Source organism: Otolemur garnettii, unplaced genomic scaffold (genome assembly GCF_000181295.1).
Source record: "Otolemur garnettii isolate 467f Iridium unplaced genomic scaffold, OtoGar3 scaffold00132, whole genome shotgun sequence".
Lineage (NCBI taxonomy): Eukaryota > Metazoa > Chordata > Mammalia > Primates > Galagidae > Otolemur > Otolemur garnettii.
Window position 1 is genome coordinate 4,870,854 of NW_003852527.1, and position 10,283 is coordinate 4,881,136.

General features: G+C 40.8%; 1 protein-coding gene across 1 annotated transcript in view; it reads right to left on the minus strand.

Annotated features, from left to right (window-relative positions):
* UFL1 (UFM1 specific ligase 1) overlaps nucleotides 1–927 on the minus strand; it is a 30,419-nt gene extending 29,492 nt beyond the window's left edge. Inside the window, exon 1 of the mRNA XM_023518229.1 lies at nucleotides 802–927. Coding sequence (XP_023373997.1) covers nucleotides 802–878 — 77 coding nt within the window. The 5' untranslated portion in view covers nucleotides 879–927. The remainder of the gene's footprint in view (nucleotides 1–801) is intronic.
* Nucleotides 928–10,283: the final 9,356 nt, after the last annotated feature.

The following is a 10,283-nucleotide window of genomic DNA, read 5'->3' on the forward strand; positions in this document are numbered from 1 at the left end:
TACTCAAAACTTTCTTTTAAGTTAAGTGCATCATTGCCTCACTCATACACTTAGTCTGCAGGGAGGCAGGCAGGCAGGGGTCTGGCCTAGCAAAATCATAACTACTACTGTTGGTCACCCACGCGTTTACTGTACCCTAGTTTGCTGTCATTGCTACAAAATACAACATCAAAGGACTGCTGTCTTCAGGCCCGAAAGGAATAAAAACTCTCAGGTAAGCAAGTCAACCGGTAAAAAAAGATTCCGTTAGCATTATATATGTTCTATAGTATGAAAAAGCAGATTCAGGGTCCTCCGGACACATCCCTCAAAGGTTAGTGACCCGCACCCCTAAAAATGACAGATGGCGTCAGGGTCTGTTATGGAAGACGAAAAGGAAAACAATTTTAAAGGGTCAACATACTATTTGCAAAGTACGGTATTTGAGGGTAAGTTTCTCCTTTCAAACTTATTTTAGCTCATAACGAGTATGATAGGCAGGATGCCACACAGACTTTGTGGCAGGTGGGTGAGGAAGAATCAGAACACTGAGCCAGGAGTCACCAGCCTCCGCCACGGTACGGCCGGGGAGCACCAGCACCACGCTGGGGCGGGGATGGGGTGATTACTGGGAGCTGCAGGTTTCCCCACCGAGAACAGACTCGGAATTGCGGTCCAGGGTGGGAGCAGAGGGAGGATGTGGGGCCGGTGACAGGGAGGGGAAAGGTCTGGGGTCCAGGAATCTACGGTCCCAGATCCGTTCATCTCCGCTCGGGGCCTAATGTGGGCTCCACGCTGGAGAGGGAGGGGAGGGTCGGGCACCTCTGCGTGGCCTCGGCGAACTGAGCCCGCTGGAAATCGGCAGCCAACCGCCTGATCTCTTCCCAGGCGTCCGCCATCACGGCCCGACTAGCAGAGACGCTGAGGAACCGCAGACACGTCAGCCGGGAGGCGAGGCGGGGCGGGACGGGCCGCGCAGAGGGACAAGAGACCCCGCCCCGACGCGGAACCCGAACGCGCGGCGCGGGGCGGGCCGGAAGTGTCGCCGCCGGGCGCCGCGGGCTGGTGTCCTGCGCGGCTCGCGGGTCCCGAGCGCCTCCAGGGTGGCTGTGGGGCTCCCCAGGGGTGCGGGCGGGATTAAGGAGGAGTGCAGAGTTAATGAAGACCTACTCTCGTCTCTGTTTGCATTACCCCTAATGCTTCCGTGCAGTAATAATCAAATTAACCACTTTTCTATCGACTTCCATTTATTTGGGGAGCCGGTGCAAAGAAACGATGTACCTGTGTCTATAATTAGCATCCTTTCTTCTCTAGCTAGTCGATTTGAGCAGGTCCCTTTGCATAGAGAATCGTGTTAATTTTTACACGGGCCCAGAGCCATGCACATTTTGGGGAGACACGTGGGGAGACATTACTGGGGGTAATTACTATTTCTTCTTTTTTACAAAAAGAATAAATTTGGGCATTATAAAGGCTGTGGAATTGTTATCATGTGCTCTAGAGTCTTATTTCTCTTATGAGGAAGATTAGCTCCATGAAATAATGAAACATAAACACAGGTATTAAGTGTACATGGCGGCAAATGACAAGGGAAAGCAAGGGAACATTTGTTCTGCTTCCCTGTGTCGACATCAGTAAAGAGAAGATATTTACCTTGGAGTACCATTCTCTTTCCCTTTTACTTTTATGCCTCACTTTTTAAAAAGAAAAAAAAAATTTCCTTTTAATAATACGCCATTTTTTGATAAGAGTTGGTAAAAGGGAATTATTTCAGTTCCTTTCCTGTCTAATTATATTTTTTCTAGGTAACTCAGATCCAATGCTACAAATCTGTTTGCCTATTAAAAGTTCTTAGCTTTATTTAAAATGCAGAGAACAGAGTCATAAAACCTGTCACGAAGACTGCCACAAAATAACCTGAAATCTAACACCAGACCAAGAGGTGGAAACCAGAAAGTTGGAGGTAACTTGAAGGATGGTAATGTGGTTCCAAAGGGCATCAGCTTCAGAACAGGACTTTCATTCATAAAATAAGTATTATCGGTTCTCTGTTAGATGTCAGGCAGTACAGTAGTGGATAAAGCAGACATAGTTTTGCCATAACAATTTATAAATCTAATAAAGCAGAATTAAAAAATAAATACTTAAAGTGTAAAAATTCTTGCAACCAGGGGAGTATAGGGTACTCTGCAACCACTTGACAGCCATGCTGACCACCAGCACTCTCACAGTCAGCCTGCAGCCTTCTTTCCTGGAATGTGTTTTGTACACCACATGTAGAATAACTTGCTGTTTCGTAGACACACTAAGTGCTTTTAAGAGTTCGTGTCTTTTCTGGAACACCTGTCCACTTCCTCTCTTTACTTTCCCTCCATATTATTTTGCTACTTATTCTTCCATGGTGCCTTATGAAATAAATAGACTCAAGTAAACTTTTTTTAACTCCTATGAACAATTTTATATGCTGTGTTCCCATACTTTTTTTATTCAGATAATTCTAATAGTAAGTACAATCATATTGTACTTTAGTTATTTATTTCATCTCGCAGTAATCTCTGAGTTCTTACAGGAGCTCCCAAAGGCTTTTCAGCACTTAGCACGACAATGGCTACATTCTATGAAGGAATGTCATATGTGTCGCATGATTTGATCGGGCTGGAGTTGCAGAGGTAAACTAGCAGTCAGAATGTCTTGGAAGAGGAGGTGGCTGTAGCTCTCTCTGGCATGCAGCAACCCTAGTTTATTTCTTACTAACTTATGTCCCCTAACAATAAAGCATTCTGCATGTACACACATCATCTTAAATTTACAATACAATAAAGTTACAGGAAAGTCATGAGGCTTATTTATCTCTTTTTGCTTTAAAGAACAAAGTATTCACCTGTAAAGGACAGACATAATCTTTAATTTAGCAGCACAATAACCTTATCTTGATTTACCGCTACTCAGGTCTCTTCCAGGAAATTCCTGAACACAGCATGCTCTGTTTTCAGCACCTGCCTCCCACTAGATTAGTTTTTCTAATCTCTCCAGAAGGTCTTCAAAGGAATGTCCCTTCCTGCAAACTTTGAGATAGTTTCAATCAAGAACAAATTTATGGGTGGCGCTTGTGGCTCAAAAGGGTAGGGTGCCAGTGCCATATGCTGGAGGTGGTGGGTTCAAACCCAGCCCTGGCCAAAAAAAAAAAAAAAGAACAAATTTATGGCAGCCTTTAATGTGGCTCAGGTACATATATGAATAAGTCAGTATAAACCTTTTGGTGCAGCCCTGTATCTTGGTACAGTAGCACTATGTTAATGTTATGAACATTTACATTATTTCTGAAGAAGGAGAACATAGAATAATTCATGGTTGTGTTTTCTAGAGGAAAGACTTGTTCTGCCAGTTTGGTAGTTTCTAGCCATATGGGGCTAAGTTTCAATTAATTACTATGAAATAAAATTGAAAATTTAGTCATCTGCACTGGTTATGTTTCAAGTGTTCAATAGTCACATGTGGCTCGTGGCTATCAAACAGAACGGTATAGAAAAACATTTTCATCCTCGTAGAAAATCTTACTGTACAGCTCTGGTCTAGACCTTTGATAAGGATGCACATTTGTTCAGAATCTGAGTTCACGTGACTTAAATCAACTATCTCCATCTAGCAACCACATACTCCCCCTGTACTTTCAGTAATTTTGAATGATCGATAAGCATTTGCATGGGGGATATTCCCATGTTGGCAAATGCCTGACATAAGGTAGAGGAGCTTTAAGCAATATAATATGTGACTAGAATAATACTAAAAAGCCCAAGTGGCAATTTAGTAACAACTGGGAGATTCCTTTGAAAAATAAACTTTGTGTGGATTTGGGAAATAGAGCTCTATTCTCTACAAAATGTTCTAACAGCTGTGGTTGAGTCTAAACTTCAGTTGAATTTTGATATGTGGATGGTGTGTAAAGGACTTATGGTGTCTTCAGCTGTCCTCAGATGTCGCGACCCGTCGGGCTCCTGCGGCCCTGGTCTCAGTTAGCGCAGGAAGGAACCAGGCGAGAGGCAGATTAGAAGTACAAGCTTGTGGAAGGCGGGCTAGCCCTTACTTTCCAGGTAGCCCCGAGCAACCTCCGCACCAGCCTTTTATTGAAAGGGAATGATACAGGTAAGGGGAGTAATTAACAATGACTGCTCGCTGAGCGCACGGGCTCCTCCCACAAGGAACTCCTGTGGAGGAAGGGCCCGAGGTCCATGCTGCAGATCATCTTGTTCGGATGTTGGCGTCTCCTACACTCAGACTCATTTTTAAATATGAAGGGTAATAAGATACTTGAACATCTGTAATGTGGATTAGTGGCTGCACTGATAAGATATCAAATATGATCCTGTAAAGTTCCTGAAAGACAAGTTTTTTAAAAATAAAAATATGAAACATTTTTTTCTTGTCTTCTAGGAAAATAAACCAGTAAAATTTGAAGTACTTTCCCCAGCTCAAGTAGGAAAATAGAAAACAGCTCCAAATGGATACTGTCAAAGAAATCAGTATTTACTATTTTATTATATAGGGAAATTCTATCACCGACTTATCTGATTGTAATGAAAGATTTAAAAATTATTCAAAGCTCATCATCAAATATTGTCATAAAAATCTATACACAGAAAATGTCAGTGCCTTAGGAAAATACAAAAATTTCAAAGGTGGAAGGAAAGAAAAAAGGCCATTGAAAAGGATAAGAGTATTTGGAGAAGCAAAGAAGTATACAACAAGGAATCATTAACAATGCATCTACAAAGTCAAGGAGAATGAAAATAAATGCAGGATTGTTGGCTGTTATAGCAAAGAGACTGTGAATTTTACAATGCGATTTTTTCTTCCTGCCAAAGTTGCAATAGAAGTCAGATTGTAGGAGTATAAAGGTATATTAGTCAGGGTTCTCCAGAGAAAGAGAGTGGGATATTTTATCTATACAGAGAGAGAGAAAGAGAGAGAGGGAAAGGAGAGCACTGATTTACAATAATTGGCTCATGTGATTATGGAAGCTAAGGAGTCCCATGATCTGTAAACTGGAGAACCATAGAAGTCAGTGGTGTAATTGGGTCTGAGTCAGGATGCCTGCGAATCATGGGAGCTGAGAGCATAAATCCCAGCTCAACAGGCTGGGAGTGCTGAGGTCCTAGGGTAGAAAATGGGTAACCCACCTTAAGCAGAGAGGGCAGTGGCCCTTCCTCTGCCTCTTTGTTCCATTCAGGCCCTCCAGGGATTCGATGAAGCCAACCTGCACTCAGGACAGCATCGGCTTTACTCAGCCTTCCAATTCAAATGTCAATCTGTTCTGGAAACACCTTCACAAACATACCACAAATACTGTTTTACCAGCGATCCAGGCATTCTTTATCCCAGTCAAAATGACACATAAAATTAACCATCACGGCAGGACTGCTTCACAAACAGCTCAGAACACTGAACCCTTACAACAAAGGCAGATCTGATCAGGTATTAAGTTGGAAGAAGATAAAATCAATGACAAGAAAGATTATGACGGTGTTGAAGAGGGAGACAGCAAATCCCTCAAGGGTGATAGAATCATAAAATATTAGGCCAGGAAAGGCTTTTCCAATTATCCATGCTACTGTCCTACCTAACACAAGAATGATTTCTCTGCAAAGTCCCCAGCAGATTATTTAATTTTGCTCGAATTCTTCAAATGATGAAGTATTTTCTTCTTTGCAAGACAGAGGAATCTGTTTTTGGACGGATCTAACTGTTAAAAATCCCTTCCTTGTACTACTGCAGCAAGATCTTTTTCCCTGTAGCTTCCATACGCTTTCCTTGGGTTCTACACACAATGAGTCTCATATAGCTTTCTCATGACAGCTCCTGAAATATCTGAAGGATGTCCTTCCTATTTTCTTTTTCCAAAATAAACATCTAGATACTTCAATTACATCTCATGACAAGATTTCCAGACCTTTTAATATTCTGGCTATCCAATCAGAGTAAAATTGTGGAACTCCAGTTTGCCAATGGTGGTTTTAGAAAGCAACGCCCAGAAGAAATTTAGGATTTTACACATAATCTGGCTGGAGCAGATGACAGTGAGATTAATTTTACTAGATACTTTACCTGTTCGTTGGACTCTTGGTTTAAATTGAGCCAGTAAGGAACTATATGTGACTAGTATTTATCTAAATTGCTATGAAACTAAGTTTAATCTACTCTGTACCTGAACAAATTAATTTTATTTCACCTTGTTAGGTTTAACTCATTCATTTTTTTTTTCATTCATTCTTTTAACAAATACTTTTTGAGGTCTATCGGCTGGGCAGTCTTTTTGGTGTGTTATGGGATACAAAGAATAAATTGTTCTAAGCAGTTGAAATTATTTCAAAAATTAAATCTTATATTCAACAGTGTTATTTCTGTGTCTTCTGTCATCCATAAATTTGATAAGCATGGTTGTCTTTATTCAAGTTAATAACAAGATAGATTAAGATAAAATCAAGGACATATTCCTGTGATAAGCTGGAGACCTGGATTCATTAGGATCCCAGATTTAAAAAATTTTGGAGCTAGAGGACATCTAACAGTCTGATTCACTTATTTCATATAAAACAGTTAATAACAGACCTTTGATTGCATTAGGTACCATGTTTTTCCTTTTATTCAAAGGGAAGATCACAGAATGCCACCTTGTTTGTGGAATTACAGAATTCAAATGTATCAGTCCTACAAGTAGTAAATATTTCAAGATTTTCTCTTAAATAAGAAACTCACACTGAGTCCTAAAAATCAGTTTCCTTAATCTAAACCAGCAGTTCTGAACCTGTGGTTCACGACCCCTTTGGGGGTCGAGCGACCCTTTCACAGGGGTCGCCTAAATACATCCTGCATATCAGCTATTTACATTACGATTCATAACAGTAACAAAATTGCAGTTATGAAGTAGCAACAAAAATAATTTTATGGTTGGGTGTCACCACAATATAAGGAACTGTATTAAAGGGTCGTGGCATTAGGAAGGTTGAGAACGACTGATCTAAACCTTACAAAGCCATCTATTTAATAATTTGTTTTTACACTGTTTTCTGATTTTCCTATATATATTTTTCCTTCTTCTTTTAAAACAAAGCTGAAGAGTCTTTTCTGACATTTTTAGGTTTTGTTGGGGGTGGGGAGCAAGATTCAGCTTATTATGACCTTTCCCCTGCATCAGTCAAAGACATTTAGCTACAATTCTCTGTTTTCTCTATGTATGTGTATATGGTAACCTTTAGGACACCCTGTAATAAGGGCATCATTTTGGGTTTATATCATTTTATCATTTGTACATAATCTTTGTAGTCTGAGCTATGGAATCAAATGCATGTAAACACCTTAGAAAATGTAAATTTCCCATATGTATTTCTGCCTCCACTTATTCTTCATTAGTATTACTTATGAATATATTGTCAGAATTTCATTTTAGGGTCACATTTTTGTGAAAATTGTTCTGCAATGTATTTATTTATTTATTTCCAAAAGGCACTATTCTTTTGTTTCCAAGGGAACAAACTCTATATTAGTCTTTCCTGGCTGTTTTCTCCAATTCCTTGACAATGCTGTGTTTAGAGCCAGATTTATCAGCTCGAAGCATCACTTACTTCCCCTTGTATACGTCTCTGCAGTATAACTCTCAGGCAAAATGACAAACGGGCAAACTCACAAAGGAACGAATTAGTGTGCTTGTCAGTGCTTGGGTCTCATTCTCAGAGAGGCCAAAAATTCTTCTATTTCATCAACAACATTTAAAGGAAATTGTGATTTAAAGGAATAGATTGCCAGCTCGTGTCACTGCTGAGGCAGTGGTGTATCACTGTAGAGGGACTAGTCAAAGGAACACATTCTAAGGAAATATAGAGATATATCTAAGCTCTCTGCTTCCTGCCAAGTGAGGAATCTCCAGGAGCATCTCTCCAGGAATCTCTCTCAATTCTTTCTCCTTTCTCCTTATCCTCCTCTGCTCCATCTGCTCTTCCTACTTTACCTTCTCTTCCTCCTCCACTAGCTTCTCCTTCACCTTCTCCACTTTCTCTTTCCTCCCTGCATTAATGATTAATTATGCCCACAAGATTATATGTATGTTGTGAGAGATGGAGTACTTGTAGCAGATGCCACACTGTAGCAGTGGCGGTGACAACATCTGGAAGTTGTCAACAGCCACAGTTGGCATTCCTAAAATTCACCTTCCGAGATTCCATTCTGAGAAGGTTGTTACTGGAACAAAGTTCTGGCCAAATTCCTAAGGGTAGTTGGCATCTATCCTCGCTGATGTGAAAGCTAACAGTGTCTTCAGACATACAGGCAAATAGTCTACGTTAATACGTAACTTTCGAGGCAATTCTTATGTTCTTAGGCATTTATTTGTTTCTTTGTAATATAAAATGTATGCTTATATTTTAAGCAAATCAAGTTTGGTCATGAGGGAGATATTGCTGATATTTCTGTATTTTTTATACATCAAAGTAGTTAAATTCTGTGTAATTTTTCATGGACTGGACATTTTTGTCTTGCTCTACATGTTTGACCACACTGCTGTAGTCAAGTGTTTATGGAGCATCTGCTGTAGGCCCAGGAATTTCATGAGTAACTGAGGTAGCCCTAGTTGTTAACGTCACTGAGGTTACATTATACTGTAGTTGTAAAACATACATCCTAAATCTGGGTTTAGGCAAAACAAACAAAACCAAAAACCATTCAAACAAATGTATCAATTGCAATATTATCATTGACCAAAAGGTTAAAAGGAGTCCTTAGTGAAGAAGAGTTTCGGAGATATACTTTTCCTATGGTCAATGTCATAATTGGCTTTGGAAAGCCGTTTCTTAGTCTCCACCAATGAAAGTTGGGGGCTTAGAACAAAATGCACAAAAAAATCCATTTGTTGATAATACTAGGAGAATATGTTTCTGAAATGAAATTACCTTCCTTTTCTATATCCTAATTTTCATAGTACAAGGCCTTACGGGTCCATCAGAAAGGGAGAGCTGCCTGCCCACAGTGAGTCCCAGGCTAGGCAAGGAAGCTGAGAATGCGGAGGAGCCCAGGATGTGTGATGAGAAGTAAAGGTCTGATACTTCAAAGTAATAATAGGTCTTTAGATGAAATGTGCGTGTGTGTGTGCGTGTGTGCGCATGTGTGTTTTCCAGAATAAGAAAGAATTGTGTGTGTTACAGGCTGAATTCTGTCTTTCCAAGTGTTACATGTTGAAGTCCTAGTCTTCTGTACCTCAGAATGTGACCCTTGGAGATAGGCTCTTTAAAGAGGTAGTTAAGTCAAAGTGAAGTCATTTAGGTGAACCATAATCTAATATGCCTGGAGGACTTATACTACAGAAAAAGAGGAGATTCGGGCGTAGACACCTCCAGAATTAAGACCATGTGAGGACACAGGGAAAGGATGGCTCTCTGTTACACAAGCCAAGGAGAGAGACCTCCAAAGAAACTAAGCCTGGTGGCATGTGGATCTCAGACGTCCAGCCTTCAGAATTCTAAGAAAGTACTTTGTTACGGCCGCCCTAGCAAACTCATATCGTGTGAGTCTGTGATGACGGAAAGAACCTTTGAAGGGGAGCAAAGAAAGATGGGAGGGAAGGGAGAAGGAGGCAGGGGATGGATAGGGAGCAAAGGAGAAAATCTGAGGAGGCAGAAAAGTCTGGGGTGACATCATAGATAATGTGGTGGGCCAAAAAGCATTAACAGTACCAAAGATATTCATGTGAAACTCCTGGAACCTGTGACTATCACCATATACAGTAAAAAATGTTACGAAGTTAAGAAGGCTCTTCAGAGGAAAAGTTTATCTGGTATTTTCTGGGTGTGCCCTAACCACATCACAGGTATCCTTATAGGAGAGAGGTGGAGAGAGGTTTTTGAGACAAACACACAGAGGAGAGACCACAGAACCAGAGAAGCTAGTGTGATGTGGCCTCAAGCCAAGAACACTTGGAGCCACCAGAAGCTGGAAGAGATGAAGAGAGAATAAATTGTTGTTGTTTTAAGCTGCCACGTTTGTGGGTGTTTGCTACAGCAGCCACAGAGAACTAATGCAGGTGGACTCAACTTAGATGCCCGAAGGGAAATGTCTTCCTTTCAGGCATGGGGTACAAAATGAAGGATGCTCATACACTGGTTATCTTGAAGGTGGTGGTAATACACTAGTTAAGAGTAATTTGAGACTACAGTAGAACCCATATAAGTTGATTAACCAAAGGACTGTCACAAACTGGTCAACATACAGAGGGGGCCAACATAAGGAACTGGGCCTGCTGTGGGGATATGTACATGTGG